General features: G+C 33.6%; 2 protein-coding genes and 2 pseudogenes across 2 annotated transcripts; all 4 read left to right on the plus strand.

Annotated features, from left to right (window-relative positions):
• The first annotated feature begins 6,136 nt into the window (after nt 1–6,136).
• On the plus strand, nt 6,137–9,311 carry LOC120135768 (calcium-dependent protein kinase 10-like). Its single transcript, XM_039151975.1, has 6 exons — nt 6,137–6,699; nt 7,058–7,337; nt 7,917–8,032; nt 8,146–8,313; nt 8,470–8,700; nt 9,123–9,311. Exons 1-6 carry the CDS (start codon nt 6,166–6,168, stop codon nt 9,294–9,296), a joined length of 1,503 nt encoding a protein of 500 aa, XP_039007906.1. The 5' UTR covers nt 6,137–6,165; the 3' UTR covers nt 9,297–9,311.
• A 2,540-nt stretch (nt 9,312–11,851) lies between these two features.
• Nucleotides 11,852–15,099, plus strand: LOC120135779 (annotated as a pseudogene).
• LOC120135769 lies at nt 14,988–15,981 on the plus strand (annotated as a pseudogene).
• A 2,043-nt stretch (nt 15,982–18,024) lies between these two features.
• Nucleotides 18,025–18,816, plus strand: LOC120135770 ((-)-isopiperitenol/(-)-carveol dehydrogenase, mitochondrial-like). The gene has a single exon (XM_039151976.1). It carries the CDS (start codon nt 18,025–18,027, stop codon nt 18,814–18,816), a length of 792 nt encoding a protein of 263 aa, XP_039007907.1.
• The last annotated feature ends 5,273 nt before the right edge of the window (nt 18,817–24,089 follow it).

The following is a 24,089-nucleotide window of genomic DNA, read 5'->3' on the forward strand; positions in this document are numbered from 1 at the left end:
TTTAGAAATAGAATAATTTAAAACAATTAAAAACACAATATAACCTTTTCATTATTTAATTTTAATTATTCTCTTAATTTGGACATTAAGAACACCTTAAATCCAGGTATAAAGTAAGGTTTTAAATTGAAAATTGTGAAAGCTGAAAATAAAGGTTGGAATGTTAGTAATATTATTGTTCCATGGCGTGGATTATAGGTAGGGGTGTATTCGGTTTAGTTCGGTTTTTTATCAAAAATTGAACCGAACTAAAATAAACGGTTTTTTTAAATTTAAACCGAAATCAAAACTGAATGATTAAAAAATCGAAAGAACCGAAATCGGTTTTTTCGATTCTATTCGGTTTTTAAACGGTTCGGGTTTTTCAATTCAGTTCGGTTTTTCGGTTTTTCAATGAAAAAATCACTTGAAATTATAAATTTTTTTGAAAAAAATGCCTATTCGGTTTAATATAGAACAAATGGGTTCCATATGAAACAAATGGATTCCATATGAAAAACCCAAACTGAATCAAATCAAAATAATTAAGACTTTAAACCGAACTAAAAACTGAATCGTATAATATCAAATCGACCGAACCATTTTACTCGATTCGTATTGATTTTTCTATTTTCACGATTTTGTACTCATCCTAAATATGGGGTAGGACAAGCTTGCAAAGAGGAGTGAAAAGGTTAATTTTTGTATAACTTTTATTTCCAACATAATGATGGAGGTCATCATCTATGCCTACTTTTCTCTTTTACTTCATGGGGTCTACTAATTATCCTATAAAGTCCCCCTACATTAAGGGGACTCCTCATCATTGCTTTCTGAGGTTAAACTTAAATATAAATGTAAAGTAGATAATTTTTTCTTAAAAATAAAATTTTATTGTATTACATTTATGATGGAATCATAAAATCATTTTAAAAGTAATATAAATATAATTTATTAATATAAATAAATCAATGAAATTGATAGAAAAAAAGAATTTATAAAAAATATAATTTAAAATATTAAATTATTGAATTAAATTATAAAAACAATAAATTTGTTGTTAAAAATAGAATTTGATATTACATTAAATAGGTTACAGTGATTAAGTTTAATAAGAATTTATTGGATATTAATTTTAAAATATTATAAGAATTAAATTGGTGGTCGAAATAATTAAATCATTAATTTTTACTTAATCAATTGAATCATCTTTACGATAATGATTGAATGAAAAATTATATACAAAATACATAAGCGTTTAGATCGATTGAACCATCTATTGTCGGTTTAACAATATTTTTGTATTGACAAAAGATATTCCGACATAACTTAGGATAAAAACAATTATTGGGCGGTATCCGATAATTAAGTAGAATGTTGTTATCTTTTGAAGTTTTGGATTTTAGTTGTTACGAACTCATATACTTGGGTTGCGCCATCGGAGCAAACGTGGTTGATTTCTCACCATTGATTCATCTTTATGGGTTTGGAAATTAATTTATGAGCTCAACTTTTAGTTGAGTTGAGTGTTGCCCAACAACAAAATAATACCTAAAATTGAGAGTGAACTTTAACTAAAAGTTGTTGACAAAATAAATCAAACTATCTCGATAATAATAAAAATATTAATTTTTTAAAAAAAATAAGTTTGATTTATAACGTTTGTAAAGTGTGTATTACTAATAATTGAAAAATATTTTAAATATATACTATCTTGTAATCACCTTGAATTATTAAAAAAATTAAAAGTGGTTGATTTAGCTCTATATTTAATTCTATAGTTAATTGCACTACATGTCTCTAAATTACTCCATAAACTTTTGAATATTCTAAATTCATCTCCAAACCATGACATTCAATCTAAATTGGTCCTCAAACTTTTGGATGCCATAATAACATCCTCTTAAATCATTGAGAAGTTCGGTGATGAAAATAGAGCATTCAAAATTTGAGGATCAATATAGAATGAGGGTTACGATATGATGAAGAATTTGGAATGTTTAAAAGTCTATAGACCAATTTAGAACAGTAGCCATAATTTAGGGGTGGGATTATAATGTTTAAAAGTTTAGAGACCAAATTATAATAAAGTCATAGTTCAAGAATGTGTGATATAATTAACTCTTAATTTTAAAATAGATTAATCACCCAGACTATTAAAAAATAATTAAAAACTAAAATTTAATCAAAATACTATTTAGCTAACCATTAGCAATTTTAGTTTTTTTAATAGTCTAAGAGAATAGTTTCACTTAAATAGTTTGTAATTTTATTTTTCGGGGGGAAAGTGGTATAATAATTTGCGTTGACTTTGATGGTTGGGATATTGACTTTGTGCCTCTTATTTGGTAGAAAGGGCTGGTTGATTAGGATAGCTAACCAAGCTGAGCTAAGCCAAGCTGGTATTTTGGTGAGTGCTTCAAATCTTCAATCCTCATCTTGACCATGTCTCCACCTACTTTTTCCAACCCCAATTGCCCATGGCCCGCCGTCCCTCTGTTAATTCTAAGCAAATCCTCCCTAAATCCACACCTTTTTTTTATCTCGGTCAAATTCTTCTACGAGTCCCTGGACTATACATAAGTTGTGAGTTTAGTTTTTGTCTTCTGATATGGTTATTTGTAGTCCTTGTATTTTTAAATCATGAGATTTAATTTCTGACCTAAACAGTAGTTGTTTTATAAATTAAGTCAAATTCTGTTAGTATCCTTATATTATTTGTAAGTTATATATTTAGATCATGTCTTTCAAATTTATCATTCTAAATCTTAGTGATTTAGTCATATTGTTCGTGTATTATATCATTTGGATCATGATTAGAATTTTAAAATTCAAAAAATGCAAAGATCAAATTTTGTAAAATTAAGATACAAGGACTAAATTTACAATTTATATATAACACAAATACTAATGACGGAATTCAACTTTTTATTTTTTTTACAATATCAATTATTATTTTGCGCATTTTAGAATATTTTTTTCTTTTTCCTTTTATAGCGGATGTCTCATGGACGGCATCCTTAATATACGGCTAAAAAATGCACTACCGAAAATATTAATATTTTTTTAATATTTTCAGTAAAGTGCTACATAAAACATTATTATTTTTAACCGGAAATGTTAATTTTGGGCGTTACCTAAAATGTTTATCTTTTCCGGTAAAATACTACCTAAAATATTATTTTTTTCTACTAGAAATATTAATATTGAACACTACCTAAAATATTTTTTTACCAAAAATTAGGCAGCGAAATTAACATTTCCGATAAAAAAATAATATTTTAAGTAACATTTTATCAAAAATATTAACATTTCTGATAAAATATTTCCTTAACCATATATTAAAGATGTCGTACATCGTAATTACCTTTTTATAGTGTTTTAATCATTTTTACTTATCGAAATTCAGAACTACCCCTTTTATAGTGTTTTAATCATTTTTAATTATCGAAATTCAGGGCTTCGTAGTCTAACCTATTCATTACGCCAAAGGTTTTAAATGGCAGTTAGGTATTTAAGCCGAACCCTTGACATTTTTTTTAATATTAGTTGATCTAAATAGAATATAAATCATCAATTATCGATTTTTAATTTATTAATTGATAGATTAACATTGAATGATGCTTTCTTTATTTTATTTTTTATTTATAATATTGTAATTTAAAATTTTAAGTTTATTTAAAATTATAATGTTTTATCATAATAAATCAATTGATAATTAATGAATCATCAATTTTTAAATATTAATATTAGGTGTACTAAATATAAGGTTGGATATAATAAAATAATTCTAAAATAGTGTAACTATCACGTCTTGTAATTTTAAGGTCAGGTTTCGATATCAAGTAATTAAAATTAAAAGTAAATTTAATTTGTTTAAATTATATATATTAGTTTTAAAATCTTTTTTATTAATACGAAGTAAGTACAATATAATATTTGTTCAAAGATAATTTTCAATCGTTTGAGATTGAATGCTCATATAATCGTACTTCCATCATTCATGATGTTTAAACCCGAAATAACAATAACTCATTTACTACCGATATCACTTTATTTATGCTTTTATTTTTTTTAATAATATTATATGTTTTCATTAATAAGAAAAGAGATGGGCACCTGATTTGTTATATTCAGACTATTTTAAAATTATAATACATCATAAAATATAAACTATGATAAAAATAGTATAAATAATTATATTATAACCCAAACGCTATAAATTATTTAAAATGATTATGTCAAATATAATTAAATATGACTCAAGTATCTAATTGAAGTATAATAGCTTTTCGTCGATTATTTGAACATAATTCGATTTTGAGATAAAAATTTACACTCGATTAGATTCGATCTGACTACGTATATCTATAATTCTTATTTTTATTAACTAAATATGGACATAATTGAAAAATATAAATAGAGAAGTATTATAATAATTATCTCTAAATATATAAAGGTTAATCACATTATTATTTTCTTGTAGATTAGTTTTCATCTTAAATCCGAACTCGGCCTGATCTTATTCTTCAAAAATTGAATCAAAAATTAAAAAATTTAACTTTATAAGATCAATTCGAAATTCATTAAATTCGAGTTAAATACTCATCTCTAAACACAATTCAAATAAATAATTTATCAACTCAACAATAATAAACATTAATATTTAAATTTAGAATTTTTAATTACATGATATTGTGAGATTATATCATGTCATTACGTGAAAACTTTAAGAATATTAATATTTTTAACAAATAATATGATATCAATTTATACTATTATATTATAAAAAATAATTTAATGACCAAATTAAAAAAAACCTGTTAAATCACAAGACTAATACAAATTATGAATCAAGGATCAAATAAAAAAACTATATTTATGAGTTATTTCACTTATTCATAAAAATCATTTTTATTTAAATATTATAGGTAAACTACTTATTAATCAATTTTGTTTTTATACAATTTTTCTCGTTTAATTGAAAAAATTATAAGATTTGGTTACTTTTATTTTTATTTAATTAAAATGTGATCATTGAGACTTAACTGTCGTCAGACTTTTAACAGAATGTTAACTTGACACGGTGAATATATAAAATTAAAAAAGATAAATTACACAAATGATCACTAATATTCATAATTTTGTTGTTTTCTCCACGGAAGTTTTAAAAATAACAAATAACAGTGTTGACTTCACTTGTAATGCTTGTGTGATATTTGAAGAAAGTGAGAAAGAATTACAATTTAACTGTTATGCATCATTTGAATGAGACTTGAGCATTCGATTTGGTTAAGGAAATATATATAGGATTGTAGCTTCCAGGGTGCCTTTGATGCTCCAGTAGCAATCAACATGAGATGCAGCAGCAAGGCGAGGATTGTGATGCTGCTATACTTCTCCGGTCAGATCAGCATCGGCAGGTGCTATTTCGTCTTCGGAGACTGTTGATTTTTCATGATAGCTCATTTGGGGATGCGGCAGAGGATAATTATAATTTATAGGAGTGATCATGTGTCAAAGGAGCCTTAATCGAAGATGATTGTGGCTCATTATGAATATGTATTGTGTTATCATACACCCGTCTATGAAAATTAATTCAAAGCCATAGCCGCAGCTAAGTATTTCGGTGCAGTTTCACATCGGTTAAGATTATTATCATATATATATATATATATATATATATATATACTATAAAATGATTCAACTAATTTGTTATTTTTGAAATTTCAGCGAAATAAACAAAAATTTATTTAAATATTAGTGATTATTTGTATAATTTAACATTTTTAATGTTATATTCGTTGTGTCATGTCAATAATCTATTAAAAATTTAACGACAATTAACTTTCAATGATAGTATTTTAATTAAATAAAAATAAAAATAATCAAATCTTATTTTTTTAAAATATTATTAAAAAACATACAAAACTTAAATAAAGGGGTTAGGCTTATAGTTTATCCAATATTATATTAATAAAATGATAAGTAAAATCATATTCATACTGCGAAGAAATTTTCAAAACCCCCAGATTTTCTCGATTGACCAGTCACCCCTCGCTTTGTCATTTTCTTTTCTCTTTTTTCTTTCTTTCTTTCTTCCTCGGCTCACTCCACCTTCATCCGCCCGCCAACCCCGCAACGACGGCGACCTAGTTTACCTTGCTCTTTGAATTCTTTCTGATTATGGGAAACTGTAACGCATGCGTAAGACCGGACGAGAGTCCGGAAAGTAAACCGAACCGGTCTGACCAGAAGGGGAAGGGAAAGAAAAAGGCCCGGGAAAGGAAACCGAACCCGTTCGCCGAGAGAGTTGCCTCGCCGGCTCCCATCCGAGTATTAAAAGACGTGATCCCACTGAGTCACCGAACTCGAATTTTCGATAAGTACATCCTCGGCCGCGAGCTGGGGCGAGGCGAGTTCGGGATCACTTACCTCTGTACGGACAGGGAAACGCGGGAAGCCATCGCGAGCAAGTCAATCTCCAAGAAGAAACTCCGGACAGCAGTAGATATCGAAGACGTCCGCCGCGAGGTCGCCATAATGTCGACGTTGCCGGAACATCCGAATATCGTGAAGCTGAAAGCGACATACGAGGACAATGAAAACGTTCATTTGGTTATGGAGCTTTGTGAAGGTGGTGAATTATTCGACAGGATTGTAGCGAGAGGGCACTACACGGAACGCGCGGCGGCGAACGTGGCGAAGACGATAGCGGAGGTGGTTAGGATGTGCCACGAGAGTGGCGTTATGCATCGTGTGTGTGTGTGTATGTGTGTGTGTGTGTGTGTGTGTGTGTGTGTGTGTGTGTGTGTGTGTCTCTGTGTGTGTGTGTGTGTGTGTGTCTGTATGTATGTATGTATGTATGTATGTATGTATGTATGTATGTGTGTATGTATGTGTGTATGTATGTATGTGTGTATGTATGTATGTATGTATGTATGTATGTATGTATGTATGTATGTATGTATGTATGTATGTATGTATGTATGTATGTATGTATGTATGTATGTATGTATGTATGTATGTATGTATGTATGTATGTATGTATGTGTGTATGTATGTATGTATGTATGTATGTATGTATGTATGTATGTATGTATGTATGTATGTATGTATGTATGTATGTATGTATGTATGTATGTATGTATGTATGTATGTATGTATGTATTCTGCTTGCTTAGCTTTGTGTTGCTTATTTTCAGAGACTGAACAGGGTGTTGCTCTTGCGATTTTGAGAGGGGTCATTGATTTTAAGAGGGAACCTTGGCCGCAAGTTTCAGATAGCGCTAAGAGTCTTGTAAGGCAGATGTTAGAACCGGATCCTAAGAAACGATTGACTGCTCAACAGGTGCTCGGTAGGTTCTCCGACAGTTCTTATCGTGTTGAATTTTCTGTTAGTAAGCAATTGGCATATTTAGCTAAAAAGCATTTTGATAGCATTTGAGGACCCATCTGCCTAAACATTGTGAATTATTGTTATAAAGAGTGAGGTCAGGGTGATCTTGAAAGTATGGATCCCTTCCATAATGAATTTTAACCTTGTGCTAAGTGCTAACTTTATTCCCGTGGATCGATTGATTCTACAGCATTTGGCATCTGACAAGGACTCAACATTATTTACAATTGTGTGTGGTCAAATTCTGGCTGAGTCAAATGTTGACATATGTATACATTTTTCTAGTCAAAATTTTAGACAATCTTATTTTGAATTGATAAAGGAAATTTATTTTGAAGTGAGCCTAGTGGAGCACTACGATCCGTATTCAATGAGTTAGCCGGTAAAATTTCCGTTTGTTGTTGTTGGGGAAGGAAATATAACTTTTGAAATAAATTCCATTAAATGCATACTTGCATAGAGACCTTTACGTCTTCTTTTAATAGCTGTGTTGATTTTCGCTGTTTAATCTTGTGCTTGACCCTTCTTTTGGGCACAGAACATCCCTGGTTGCAAAATACGAAGAAAGCTCCGAATGTTCCATTGGGAGATATTGTGAGAGCCAGGCTTAAACAGTTTTCCGTGATGAATAGATTTAAAAAGAGGGCTTTAAGGGTAAGCACTTTTAAGCAGATTATGTGAAATTGTTGGTTAAAGATCCAAAATCATTGTGCTATTGTGCAATTTGCAAGTTCCTGCAGGTGATTCAGTTTTTGTAAATGCTGCAGGTAATCGCAGAGCACTTATCTGTAGAAGAGGTTGAAGTAATCAAAGACATGTTCACATTGATGGATACAGATAATGATGGGAAAGTTTCATACGAGGAGCTGAAGGCCGGGCTTCGGAAGGTTGGTTCTCAATTAGCTGAACCAGAGATGAAGATGTTAATGGAAGTGGTATGGTCCCTTTCTTTCGGCTGCTTAATTATCTGAAAGATCAAAACCTAATACGATACAATCATTATCTCTCTTTTCCCCCCTGATAATCTCATTTGACTCCCAAAAATTCAAATGTGCACTTGTGTTTCCTTTGTGTCGATCTATTTGTATCAGGCTGATGTTGATGGAAATGGAGTATTGGACTACGGGGAGTTTGTAGCAGTGACAATTCACTTGCAGAAGATGGAAAATGATGAGCATTTCCGCAGAGCATTTATGTTCTTTGACAAAGATGGGAGTGGATATATTGAACTGGATGAGTTACGGGATGCATTAGCTGATGAATCTGGTGAAACTGATGTTGATGCACTGAACGACATCATGCGTGAAGTTGACACCGACAAAGTATGATTTCCATTTCTTAATCAATTTCTCCTCTGTAAATCACTTTCAGTTTCATGATCCTGTTCATATTCTCCATATTCACTTTGGGGCATGATCTTGTTCAGAAATTCTGCAATGAAAAGAAAATAGGATCGTCTGGTTCCTATAGAACCTATCACTAAAATACCCCTAGAGAGATGGGGCTTAGCGGAGCGAAAAGGGTTTCCCATGAGTGGAAATGAAAACTATTAGCCCCGTGCGAAGTTTGTGAATGAGTGATTGTCTGATAATGGGCAAAGAATATCCGCCTATCGGCTGAATAGGACATATTGAACTCATAATTCGTTAGATACTGTTTATGAATGTCATCCATAACTTTGCATTTTTACCATATATTTTAATAGTTACCCCATTTTTCTCTTTGTCAACTTTCGATTACTCAGGATGGGCGAATCTCTTATGATGAATTCGTTGCCATGATGAAAGCTGGCACCGATTGGAGAAAGGCGTCAAGGCAGTATTCAAGAGAGAGGTTCAAGAGCTTGAGTCTTAACTTGATGAAAGACGGTTCCTTACATCTCCACGATGCAGTTACTGGCCAAGCTATCGCTGTTTGAGGTCACAGGAGGATCGATTGACTTTGTTATGCTTGTGCCTGCTCGATGATTCTCTCCCACCATTTGATGTCAATAAACGATCTATAACTGAAATGTACCACACCGGTTGCTTCACGGAATGGCATTTAGGTTCAAGCTTAACAGTGAGGTTTTCGGTGGAAGACAGTAATTCTTTCATAACATGTTTACATCACCGGCTTTGGCTGTTTTCTTCTTGCTGCTCTGCATGAAGTGTGCATCGATCAGTTAAAGTTGTCAGCTGCTACGTTAAGTGGATTATTCGTTCTTTCCTAGAGTTATCATACTCGATACATGTTCAGGTATGGACGTGAGTATGATTCTCCGAATTTAGCATATCGTTGTTGAATACTTGACACCCACATCCGAGTCCGAGTGACGTAGGTTAGATGTCGGTAGAATGCGAAGGGCACATCGGTATATGTATATGTATTTTTCATGTCTATGTTTGGTGATTGTTTTATTTTACTATTTTGTGCAGCATGTAGTGTAGATTGTCTTTGACAAATTACATTGTAAAAATGTTTCAAATCGTCGTTCCCCCCCCCCTTATGTTTTCCTTGTTTGTTCATCTATTTCTTCTTCTCGATTAGTCGTTGTTGTTTTCTTTTATAATGTCTCGTTGGTGTCAACTGCCTAGCGGTCGGGTCGGTTTAAAGTTTATGACGTGATTTAAATATTTGGGATTTATTGAATTATTTCGATTATAGTGAATGTGCAAGTTTTGAAGATTAAAACTATAATTATATCATTTCAGATAATTATTTTTGTTAAATCAGCGGTTGAATCTAATGACACGTGATCAAAATAGATATAAAATATAACATTAGGTATGATTTTTTAAAAATTATTAGATGATCAAAATAAAATATGAAAATAGGATGGTGATTAAATGAATAGTTTATCTTAATAGTTAAGGGTAGGGTAGGGGCAAAAGCTTTTTGCTTGAATTACAAATAAACTCTCAAACCCATTAAGCTGCGAGTGGCTTTTGGTGTGGTTAGGTCAATGTCGTGAAGCTTTTCAAAGTAATAGTCATTGCATGTTTTATTTATGGGTCTAAATTCAAATAATTTTTCCTCCACTTTTACGTTCTTCTTATGACACTGTTCTTCTGACATAATATATGCTTTTTAGTTATTGTATTAAATCATTATTGCCTTGACTGCTTAACATTATCATCATGTACAGAAAATAATTCTTTATGATAGCATATGTTATTTATTTATTATTTAGATAAATATTATATTATTAAATATTAGTAAACAATACTATCTTATCAAATACGTTTTTGATTTCTTTTATAAGTTTTATAATTTGTTATAGATTTTTAGATGTTTATATAGTGATAGAATCATTAAATCACGTATCACACGTATAGGACTTAACGATTTGTACCAAATTAGTCGACGAAGTAAACACACATGTACCAAATTGAAAGAAAAAAAAAAGTATTAAATTAATGGGGTAAACATACATGTACCAAATTGGAACAAAAAAAAATTAAGTATCAAATTTAGAGAAAGTGATAAATAGATGTCTTAAAGCTTAAAAAAGTTATGTTTGTTCCATTATGAAACGACATCCGTTTTCGCAGTTCCCACGTGTATATAATTGACTTGAAAGTCAAAATAAATTTGAAAGATAATAAACACACAACAAATTTTAATATAATAAAACCTTTTTTTATTAATTTAAAAAAGACTCGTAAACTTTTATCAAAATTTTAATTGACGGCTATTGTACGTTTTAACACACTTTAACTAATGTTTCATGCATGTTGTAATTATAACTATTGTAATTAAATTAAATTTTTAACTTTGAATATTACTATGTAACAAAATAATTATAAGTTTGTTTGCATAGAATAATTACACAATTTTATTATATTTATTTAGATTTAATAATATATTATTAAATTTTATTGTGTGATTTAAATAATAAAAAATATTATTCTTTTAGAAGATTCAAGATCTAACGACTATGTATATAAAATATATATTATCGTCTCATATAATTAGAAAAATAGCATGAATCACTATGACATCAGTAGTAAATGAATTGTTATTGTTATTTGAGGTTTGGGGTTCGAGCATCGACAATACCAATAGTACGAACGATTAATATCAAATAGTTGAGAGTTATCTTTAAACATATATTACTTTATATTTACCGTATATTAATAAAAAAAATATTACTTAGGAAAAAATCTAATATTGTGATCGATCTCCAGATCAGTTATTTTTAACCCTTTTTATGGATTTTTCCCCAAGAAGTTGTTTGAATTTCAATAGATACAACAACGGCTACACAGCAGCACTACTTTCTATGAAAATTTCAAAAAAGAGTCAGAGAACCCTCCATTTGTATTTATAAAATATTCAGGAAATGCTCTCTCTCTCTCTCTCTCTCGTGCTTCAAATAATTATTAAAACATTCCACTTCTTCACTCTCATCATTCACTTCCAAAACCCTTGTTTTTCTCACCCCCCAAAAAAAATCATAGTTCCTCTTTCAAAATACTTCCCGGACTCTTGTGCTGGAAGTTGAGCTGCAAAATGAAGGTGTTGGTTTGGTTTTCCTCTGTGGTTTTTGCAGCAGCTACCCTTTTGAGCTCCTGCTCTTTTGCTCTCACTGACGATGGTAATGGCGAAACCCCATTGCTGTTTTTGTTTTCTTTTTCTAATGAAAGTGTCTTTTTTCTCTTTTTTGGGGGAAAGCTCTAAACTTTCACAGATTTTTTCCTTCATTTTAAATGCTTAGTAATGGAGCTGAGCTCTCGGTTTCTTTGGTCTGGTTTGTTTTTAAAGGTCTAACATTGTTGGAGATCAAAAGCACATTGAATGACAGTGGAAACTATCTTGGAAACTGGTTACCAACTGACGAAACACCCTGCAATTGGACTGGCATTTCTTGCTTCCCCAATCTTCAAAGAGTTCGATCAATGTAAAATCACACACCCTTTTGTTTCTTTCATCATTTACTCCTCCATTTTTTCTTAGCTTTTACATATATGATTTGGTTTCCACAGCAACCTACCGTACATGCAACTAGGGGGGAAATACCTCCCAGCATCGGCAAACTCAACAGATTGCAAAGACTGTGAGTTCATTTCTTTAGTTTTTAAACTCAGGCTTTAGCCTAGTTAGTTCCCACTGTCGTCGTTAATAAGTCCGGGTTTCGAATCCTAACTTTGTCTTGTTTTTAACATTCTTAATGTTGGTAATACAGGGCATTGCACCAGAACAACTTACATGGACTGATTCCTAATGAAATTACAAATTGTATTCATTTGAGAGCTCTGTAAGCATAACATATTTTCATTTTTCTCACTTTTATTGGGGCAGTTAATTAGACTCATTTATATGTTTCGATTCACTGTCTGTGCAGTTACTTGAGAGCTAATTATCTTGAAGGTGGCATACCATCGAATATTGGAAGCCTTTCTCTTCTTACTGTAATGTAAGCTCCCTGAATATGCTATTGTTTGTTTAGTTACAGGGGATCAATGTGAATCGAAGGGTTGTTTTTTTGTTGACACTTCTGTTATTTGTAGGGATTTATCGAGCAATTTGCTGAAGGGTGCTATACCTTCGTCTATAGGCCGTCTTACAAGACTGCGTTACCTGTAAGTTCTCATCGAGTTATAGCTTGCCAAATGTAATTTGAGTTGTTTAACTGAAAGAAAAATGTTTCTTAAGCTTTTGATGGTTCCTCTTTGATGCAGCAATTTGTCCACCAACTTTTTCTCCGGTGAAATCCCAGATATCGGAGTGCTCAACACTTTCGGGAACAAGTCGTGAGTACCCTTGTCATTACTATGAACAACTTGTAGTATCTATGCTTTCTATTCATGCATTACTAACACCTACGCATGGGATTCAAAAGATGCATGAAACTGTAAGCATTCATAAATCTGCTACCTCATAAATATTAGCTTGTTCCGAATCTGAATCGTTCCTCCTTTATCTTCAGGTTTCTTGGTAATTTGAATCTATGCGGCCAACAAGTTCACAAGCCTTGTCGGACCTCACTGGGATTCCCGGCAGTCCTTCCTCATGCTGAAAGTGATGAAACCGAAGGCAAGTTTTGTTGCTAAGTCAAGCTTTAATTGCTATGTCTTAAAAGCTTTCATCATGTAATAATATGGGGGTTATTGTTTTTGATTTCCGCAGTCCAAACGAAGCGATCATCTCGTTATATTAAAGGTGTGCTGATCGGCGCAATGTCAACATTGGCTGTCATGCTTGTTGTTCTCCTTGCATTTCTCTGGATATGTTTACTATCAAAGAAGGAAAGGGATGCTAAGAAATATACAGAAGTCAAGAAACAAGTCCACAAAGACACAAGTAAGCTAAAATTTGGCTATTCTAGAGAAAGCCCTATCATTTTCAGCCTCTGCCCCGAATCTGAACGACTAACCCATTTTTTGTAGGTGCAAACTTATCACTTTTCATGGGGATCTGCCGTATCCATCATGCGAGATTATAGAAAAGCTAGAGTCCCTTGATGAAGAGGATGTTGTGGGGTCGGGGGGATTCGGAACTGTATATCGAATGGTGATGAATGATTGCGGTACATTTGCTGTTAAAAGAATAGACCGGAATCGTGAAGGATCTGATGAAGTCTTTGAGAGAGAGGTAGAGATCTTAGGCAGTATCAAACACATTAATTTAGTTAACCTACGAGGTTACTGCAGGTTGCCGACATCGAAACTTCTTATCTATGATTATCTTGCTATGGGCAGCTTGGATGACTTCCTTCATGGTCTGCTTTATCTAATGATATCTTATGCAATCATTAACACGATACTGATATTCTCGGTTTTAATCGCTTGCTTTTGCATGTCCTAATGCATTTTTAGAAAGCAAAGAAGCCAGGCCATTAAACTGGTGCGCTCGTTTAAAAATAGCCCTCGGTTCTGCTCGAGGTATCGCCTACTTGCACCATGATTGTTGTCCGAAGATAGTTCATCTAGACATAAAATCTAGCAACATTCTTCTCAATGAAAACTTGGAGCCCCATGTATCAGACTTCGGTCTTGCCAAACTTTTGGTGGATGGGGATGCACACGTCACTACCGTGGTCGCTGGAACTTTCGGGTATTTAGCTCCAGGTACATCTTACCTTATTAAGAACTGTCGTTTAAAATGTTCCGGTTGCACTGATATTTATTTAGTATAACTTGTACTTATGGAACAGAATACCTGCAAAGTGGTCGAGCCACGGAAAAATCTGATGTCTATAGCTTCGGAGTTCTCTTGTTGGAGCTTGTAACCGGAAAAAGACCAACTGATCCAGCTTTCGTAAAGAGGGGCTTGAATGTTGTTGGCTGGGTAAACTCCTCAAACCTTTCTGCAATTATGATAGAGAACCGAAAAATACACAATATAAATTGTGATTTTTCTCGAACATGTGCAGATGAACACTCTATTGAACGAGAACCGATTGGAAGACATAGTCGATGGAAGGTGTAACGATGATGACATGGAAACTTTAGAAGCAATTCTTGAAGTAGCAGCAAGGTGTACCGACGCAAATCCAGACGAACGACCAACAATGAACCAAGTAGTTCAGTTGCTTGAGCAGGAGGTCATGTCGCCGCGCCCTAGCGACTTCTACGACTCTCACTCGGATTATTGTTAAACGGACATAGACGAAGCATCAAGTAACATGGCTGTTGCTCAAATTTTTCCGAATGTTCTCTGCGATTTTGTCTCACTCTATGGGGCCTGTATATCACATTATCTAGCAAATTCATGCGATGTGCTTCTTGTACTACAACTTAATTTTTCACCCATTTTTAATCGTTGTCAGAAACTCGTTGGATTAAATATTTTGCAGCTGTCTTGGCACAAATGAATTTATTCACTATCCTTAGTCCAGGTTAATTTAGATTTCACCTCAGCCTGCAACAAGAAGCTCCAAGGCAAAGTAGCTGTAATCGCCGGCAGTGCAAGTGGCATTGGCGAGGCCACCGTGCATCTCTTTCTTGACCGCGGTGCAGGAGTCATCGTGATCGTGGACATCCAAGATGAGAAAGGTGAGAAAATCGCTGCGTTAATTGAGAACCGAAGTGCGTGTACCTGTCCACTGTGATGTAACAATGGAACAAGATGTTGAATCGCTCGTTCAATCGACAATCCAACTCTACGGTCGCCTAGATATTATGTTTTGCAATTCTGGCATTATGAGCCAATCTACGCAGATGATACTCGAATTCGACTTATCATCCTGCGATAAGCTCTTCGCTGTCAGTGTAGGTGGGGTTGCTGGACTTGGTGAAGGCCAATACCAAAGGAAGCATCATATGCACGTCTAGTGTAGCTGCTGAACTTGCGAGTTACAAGAATACGGATTACGTAATGTTGAAGAGCTCGGTCGTCGCTTTGACGAGGGTGCCAATACTCAGTTAGCTCCACATGGGATACGCATACGCCTTAACTGCGTTTCACCCGGATCGGTGGCGACGCCTGCCCTTTGCAAAGCTTTAGGAATAGGGACGGCGGACATAGAATCGATGTTTTCAAGGATGGTTTGCTTGAAAAACGGAGTATTGAAGGTGAAGCATGTGGCCAATGCTGTTGTCTTCCTTGCTAGTGAGGAATCTCAGTTTATCACTGGACATAATTTGGTAGTAGACGGCCTGTATCACAGTTCGGCCTGAAATTGAAACAATTTAATAGTTAAATGACTAAAATAAAAAATATTAATAATTAAATAATTAATAGTATAATTAATCATTAATTATTAAAAGTTATACATAATTTCTCGTTATTGTAATTGTAAAACCGTGGGCCTCCTCTTCGCCATCAACAATATTCAAATTTGTCACATCCTCTTCCATTGCCTATTATGTAAATAGCAAAAAAGAAAGAACAACTTATGCTACAAGAGCAGACTCCAAATACTAATATTTTTATGATACATCTATTCTGACATAATACTGATTACTACATTTTAATGGGACTAGGAATCATCATTTACTTGTTTGTGAAATGTATAGAGAATAGCGACGGTAACGGATAAGTAAGTTGAATTTTTATTCATTTGAAAATTATTATTTTTTATTTTATTTGATCCAAAATTCAATTCAAATTTTTATATTAAAATTTACATCCAATTTAGTTAGACCAGATCTAAATACATATAATTTATTTTTATTAAATAAAATAATGATTTAACTAAAAAATATTATTACAATTATTCTTAATTATATAAATCATAATTATAATATTATATTAGGTCGAATAAGATGTTTTTATAATAAATCTGAATTTATTATTACAATTGTTCTTAATTATATAAATCATAATTATAATATTATATTAGGTCGAATAAGATGTTTTTATAATAAATCTGAATTTAACTCAACTACTCGTACTAGATCAGATATAGTAGGAATGACAGAATGACCCGAACCCGATCGGAAAACCCGAAACTCAACTAAGTTCGAGTCAGGTTTGAATAATATCGGGTCGGGTATCGAAGTAAAATTCGGGAATTTTTTAGGTTCGGGGCAAAGTATCCCCGCCCCGCCCCGATTATATATATATATATAATATTTTATATATTTTATATTAATTATATATTACAAACCCTAAATCCTAAACATTTAAACCTTAAACCCTAACTTTTATAATTATTAAAGTAAACTTTGGTTGATTTATTGATAAATTTCTCAATGTAGGGAGCTACCAAAGAAAATGACAAAAGTGACACGATGATTTTGGATGACTTTATTTGACTTAATATTACGTATACATCTTAGTTGTATGATTTGAATATTGGAACAAGTTTGTATTTAACTATGTATATGATTTATTTTAGAGTTTAGACAATTATTTAGAATTTAGTTTGAATTTGTGACTGTAGTTTGAATTGTAAATCATGTAGACTAATTTTCAATTTTTTGCGATTGTTTTTTTCTATTTTTTATGAAAACTACGGCTGCTTGGTTTCTTTCAGGATCGGGGCGAGTTCAGATACAATATTTCGGGTCGGGTTCAGGGACGAGACAAAAAAATTCCCGACGGAGCACTCTGATAAAAAACCCGACATGAAACGGGGCAGGGACAGAGATTCATTTCGGGCCCGAACCCGCCCGTTACCATTCCTAAGATATAGTCAACATCGAACGAGTTCCAATACAATTATCATGAAGAATAATAGGATAAGGTTTTGTTCTTTCCCACAGCTTAGCTAGAAATAATTTGAAGGGGCTGTGCATATCATCATTGTCCTCTTTCTGGTGTCTAACTCTACAATGTCCAACAAGCTCGGAGGTAAAATAAAATAAAATTTACACTATTTTTTGTTTGTTATAATGGGCTGAACGTTGACGTGGGGCATTGATGGCCACGGGTGGAGATGCCGGCGACGTGGAACGTTTGAGTCAACGGGCGTGGCGGCTGAGCTAGAAGGGTGGCTGACCTAGAACGAGGAGGGGCAGCTGGCTCCTACTGGAAGCTGCTGGAAGCCACAGGTGGAGGGACAGCCGTTGTTGAAGCTGTTGAAACGTGGAGCAAGGGGAGTCCACGGCTTGGTTGGGGTGTTGGCAGTTGCTGTGTGGAGCGGAGAACCAGCTGTCGTTGCTGGAAGCTGCTGGAATGTGGAACTATTGGCGGGTGCTAATTGGAGGAAGGAACCAGCTGTATTGAGGTAAAAATGGTGATTACACTTACCATTTTCACGGTTCCTAACACATAAAATGGCAGACCCCAAAGCCAACAACAAGAAGCTACAAGACAAAGTAGCCATTATCACCGGCGGTGCAAGCGGCATCGGCGAGGCCACCGTGCATCTCTTTGTCGACCACAGTGCAGGGGCCATCGTGATCGCGGACATCCAAGACGAGAAGGGTGAGGAACTCGCTGCATCGATCGGGAACCGTTGTGCATGTACCTATGTCCACTGCGATGTAACAAAGGAGCAAGACGTTGAATCCCTCGTTCAATCCACGATCCAACTCCACGGTCGCCTGGATATTATGTTTTGCAACGCTGGAATTCTGAGCCAATCAATGCAGACGATACTCGAATTCGACTTATCGTCCTACGAGAAGCTCTTTGCTGTCAATGTAGGTGGGGTTGCTGCCAGCATCAAGCATGCAGGGCAGGCCATGGTGAAGGCCAATAGTAGAGGAAGCATCATATGCACGGCTAGTAGAGCTGCTGGACTTGCGAGTGACAGGAATACGGATTACGTAATGTCGAAGAGCTCGGTCGTCGCTTTGATGAGGTGCGCCAGTACTCAGTTAGCTCCGCATGGGATACGCGTTAACTGCGTTTCACCGGGACCAGTGGAGACGCCTGCTCTTTGTGAAACTCTCGGAATGGGAGCGGCGGACACAGAATCGATGTTTTCGAGGATGTTTCGCTTGAAAAACGATGGAGTATTGAAGGTGAAGCACGTGGCCGATGCTGTTGTCTTCCTTGCTAGTGAGGAATCTCAGTTTATAACTGGACATAACTTGCTTGTAGACGGCCTGTTTCAGGGTTAATCCTGAAATTGAAAAAAATGTAACAGCTAAATGCTCAAAATAAAAATATATTAATAATTAAATAATTAGGAGTGTAACTTATCATTAGTATAATATGAATATGTTATACCGAATTTCTTTGTATTCTAATAATGAAAATATATTAAATAATTTCATATATGGTTTTAGTAAATATAATATAGTATCAACAGGGTTGGTTCAAGTGGTAAGCAACTTGATATCGCTTAAGCAATGTTTCGAGTTCTTGTGTATGCAAAAATCTATTGTAGACACTCATTTTTTAAAAGATAGAACTAGCAAGAGTTCATCTCCTAAGAGGACACTTCCACTACCGTATCTTTTAAAGCAACAACCACACCAACAAACGTGCAACAACCGAGCAAGGAGTTTAGTTGCATTATGATTCTATTGTTAATAGGATTCTAAAAATAGTTAGTTTTTTTTCACTATAAATACATGTAATCCTCCTCATTTGTAACACAACGATTTACATACAAAATACAGAAGAAAGCACGAAAAAATATAAAGGAAAACTATTGTAAACGATTTGAAAAGGAAATAAAATGTAGCATCTTTTTTACATTGATTCGTTCATTTCTCGCATGTGTATGTTATTTTTCTTGATATTTGGTTTGAATAACCCAAAGCGTGAGTTGCGTCGATGACCAAAAAAGGGTGGGGTTTCGAAGTTTCGAATCTAGATCTACTCCCGAGGCATGTTCATTTTTTTAAAGTATTTAATATTCCCCCTAAATCAATCTTAATCTTTAATTTACCTTGAAATTTACCTTTTAATTTTACTTTTATATTAATTTCGTCCCCTATATATACATTTTTAATTATAATTTTTTATTTAGTTACTATATTCATCTTTTTTTTATATTATATTTTTTTATTATATATATCTTATATCATTGTATATATATATATGTATAGATATATATATGTATAGATGTATTAATTTTTCTCCATTTACTATGTTTATATTTTTTCTTAATATTCTATTTTTGTTTTTATTTATTTATATATATTATGTTTTTACTTTCTTAATTTTTCTCTCTTTTATTTTATTTCTATCATCTACATCATTCAAAAGAGGTGTTGATCCACAAAACAACATGTTTGCTAACCATAAATAATTTGCATTAATGGACAAAGGGGTTGTAATACAAGAGATGAAAAACGCAAGGGTTCGGCTATGGTCAAAAAAGACTTAGAAAGAAAATAAGGACAATTTGTAAGACAACTATGTGTCACATTCGATCAAGAAGACATGGTGCCCACAATCAAGAACATCAAAAGTTACCCTTCAAAAATGGGTTGACAAAGGGGGCAGGGGCAAGACGAGAAAAAGGTTACTGACCTCGAGAGTCCATTCAAAGATAACAAGAACAAGATGGCAAGTCAATGTCGACAAATTCAAGAAACAAGCAAATGAACTTCGGATAATCCCTTTGATGGAGGATTTCAATGGAATTTCCGATTCAGCAAAGGATGAAAGCCAGAGATGCAGTCATTCAATACTTTTTGGGGAACCAGTACAAAAAACAACTCAACATTTTCACAGTTCATCCAGAGAGGCCGGAGTGGTTCAACAGGTTATTCAACTGGTGAAAGACGAAGGCAAATGACTAGTCAACCTGTTCCGGGTCTAGAGGATTTAGTCCGGATGTACCTTTAAATATGTTTATTGTCTCTTAAAAGTTAAAACACTTTTGTCCCAATAAAGGTTATTTACAATAACAAACATGTTTTGGATCAATGCCTCGAACATTTCATGTATTTTTGCATTTTGCATCTACATTTCATTTTTAAGCATTTTCATAAATATGAAATTTCTTCATGGAGAATTCGATGAAGTGGTTTTAACCACATGACACCACATGGAAGCAAGATTGTAACATCAAAAGAAAAAACTAAAATCATAACGAATGAGCTCGATCAGCTGGTTGTACGACTAAGCCTACCAATATGATCTGAGAAAAGAGTCCACACATCCTGAGGGCTGCGATGTTGAAGCTGTTTGCAGTTGCCACATATGATGCTCTAAATATTCCTCTGAGAACTATAAGGCGCTGAAGCGCAAGATCCAAAACCTGATGGATTCAGGGGCATGGACAGCCGAAGAAGGGGGAATTACATATACCATTTGCACCTAGAGGATTGTTTTGTTTGAACACGTCTTTGATCTTTTGCTTAATCTTTTAAACAATTGAATTTATGCTACTTTCTAAGGTGGAGCAATTGAACAAATTTTAATCTTTCGTTCTTCGAATATTAAATGAATTAAGGATTCTTTTAATTCTTCAAGAATTATAGATTTTTGACATATGGCAAGATTAGACCTTTCTTATCATGTCTCAAACCCCAAAATAAAATAACTTGATTCATTACCCAAAATAACTCATGGCCATTACCAAAAAGACCAAGTTTTGACGTTACTACCCCTTTGAAACTTTTTCATTCCATACCTTTCTTTGAGTCGATAAAGTCACACCATTGTCTTTTTAGACTCAAAATTGACATTTTTATGCCATCAAAACCCAAGGCCTTGAGTTGTTCATTTGAACATGAGCATTCTTCTAAGACACAACTTGGGGCATCTCGTATGGAGCTTGAACATTGAGACATGTTCGGGTCAAGAAGTAGAAAGAAGAATTCACTCGAAATAATTATATCATACATTAATTACAATGTTTTCATGTGAATAAAATTAATCCTGAAAATATATCCTCCTGAGGATACCTCTTCTGTGAAAGCTTATATGTATGAAATGATGAACGACTTTCTTTCTTTACCCCTTCACAACAGGAGAATATATATATCTCTTGTGTCCCTTTTTGAGCCTATAGTATTTTTCTTCTGATTCAACCCTAACCAAGGATCACCCTCCACACTGGGGGCAAGGTGGAGAAAATCTACTCGCATGAGTGAAGACATTGATTCAGATGAGATACCGAAAGGTAAACTAAATGCCAAGTGCGAAGATTCAATCAGAACAAAAAGAGAAAAAAAAAGAAAAAAAGCAAAGAGAAAATAAAAAGATAAAAAAACAAAGGAAAATTGAAGAAAAAAGAAGGCAATATGCATATGCAAAGATTCTCTCGATTCAAATGACGCATCGAGATTCAAACTATGAGATTGATCAAATCACTGAACCACTTCACTCGAAGATTATAGAGCATCAAATGAGATTGATCAAGCACAATCATTTCTGAATTACTGAATCACTCCACTCGAAGATCATAGAGCATCAAGACACACACACATACGAGCAGATTCAAATTGAGCAAGATATGATTGAAGACATCAGAATGAATTGATCTTTGGTTCGATCACCCTTAAACACTTGTTTGAGACTTTTATCCCTTTATTTCATAACCATGAACCATGACCTACGTTACGTGTCTTAAAAGTCCCTTCTAATCATACATGGATTTCTAAACAGAAGAGACTATCTTCAGATTTCATCCCGCCCATCATGACTAATCGTTATTTGCAAAAAAAATAGTGTAATTAATGTATGATAGAGAAAAATAACAAAGGGGGGTTCAAGACGTAAATTACGAATGACGTCTTGAAAACCTGAAAAGGCGGCTCGAATACGAAAATTGGGCAGTTGAGGCAATCACACAAATTCCTTGATAATGCATCGCACAATCCGAGCATGACCATGAAAGTTGGGAGTCGGAGAACACTTCCAGTAGAGGAGCATACAAGGTACCCTATCAAACCTTTCAGCATCAAATAAACAAAAAAATGACAAACCTTTGACCAAACACAATAACCTGAGACTTTTATCCTTTCCTTACTTAAACATTTCCCAAAAATAGCTTTGATCTTGGCACGTGTCAAATAACTATAATTTATTGAAGGATTAATATTGTAATTAATTCTTTGATATCCAATGAACTCTAGTTTTATGATTCGTCTCAATTGTAAAACCGTGAAAGGGGCAATATTTTCAAAACTTCTGATTAAACATTTTTCGAAACTCTTTTAATTGATATTTTCAGAATTTTGAAAATAAAAGAGAAACATTTTTTCAAACAAGACAATCTCTCTAAAGTGGATCTTGGTAAATGACATATGGCTCTCAATTGTAAAACCGTGAAAGGGGCAATATTTTCAAAACTTATGATTAAACATTTTTCGAAACTCTTTTAATTGATATTTTCAGAATTTTGAAAATAAAAGAGAAACATTTTTTCAAACAAGACAATCTCTCTAAAGTGGATCTTGGTAAATGACATATGGCTCTTAGACAGTAATGTCATGCTTAGAATTAATGTTGAAGCAAGAAATAAGGAACAATAGGGGCACTTTTAATGTTGGGGCATTTTTGGAGATTCAACATTGAATATTGGGGCATCTCTGGAGATTCAAAATCCTGATGCAAACGATCAGATCTTCCGAAGGCTTTTCCTCCACATCTTTAGAGTCAAGTTTCAACTTCAAGACAAAAGATACTTGATTCAAAAGAGTTTGTAAAATCGATGGTGGTTGCTTAACTCAGCAGCAAGAAGTCACACTTCAACCAACTCGACAGATTGAAAGATCAACATTCATCTTCAGATTCAACATTTCCAATATAAATTTTGTCTCGCTTGAAATAGTCTCATTTAATGTAGATGATTATCTCACTTGAGATTTCTTTTCTTAAAACAGACTTTGTCTCACTTGAGACTGTTTCACTCGAAAGAAGGCATTTCATTCAAGACTGTTTTTAAAAAGAATATTTTATCTCACTTGAGATAGTTTCCCTTGAAACAAAATTTTGTCTCCCTTGAGACAGTTTCTCTTGAAACATAAACATTGAAAACATTTCCCTTGAAATGAATTTTGTCTCTCTTGAGATAGTTTCCCTTGAAACAAAATTTTACCTCCCTTGAGATAGTTTTTCTTGAAACATAAACATTGAAAACATTTCCCTTGAAACAAATTTTGTCTCTCTTGAGACAGTTTCCCTTGAAACAAATTATTTGAATATGTTTTATTTGAAACAAATTTCATCTCCCTTAAGACAGTTTCTTTTGGAACTAAATTTTGTCTCTCTTGAGACAGTTTCTCTTGAAACAAATTTCGTCTCTCTTGAGACAGTTTCCCTTGAAACAAAATCTTTGAATTTATTTCCCCTAAAATAAATTTTGTCTCCCTTGAGACAGTTTCTCTTGAAACACAATCTTCAAATTTATTTCCCTTAAAACAAAATTTTGTTTCCCTTGAGACCGTTTTCATGAAACAACAAGATTGTTTCCCTTGAAACGAATTCT

Source organism: Hibiscus syriacus, unplaced genomic scaffold (assembly GCF_006381635.1).
Source record: "Hibiscus syriacus cultivar Baekdansim isolate YM2019G1 unplaced genomic scaffold, ASM638163v2 tig00110616_pilon, whole genome shotgun sequence".
NCBI classification, from domain to species: domain Eukaryota; kingdom Viridiplantae; phylum Streptophyta; class Magnoliopsida; order Malvales; family Malvaceae; genus Hibiscus; species Hibiscus syriacus.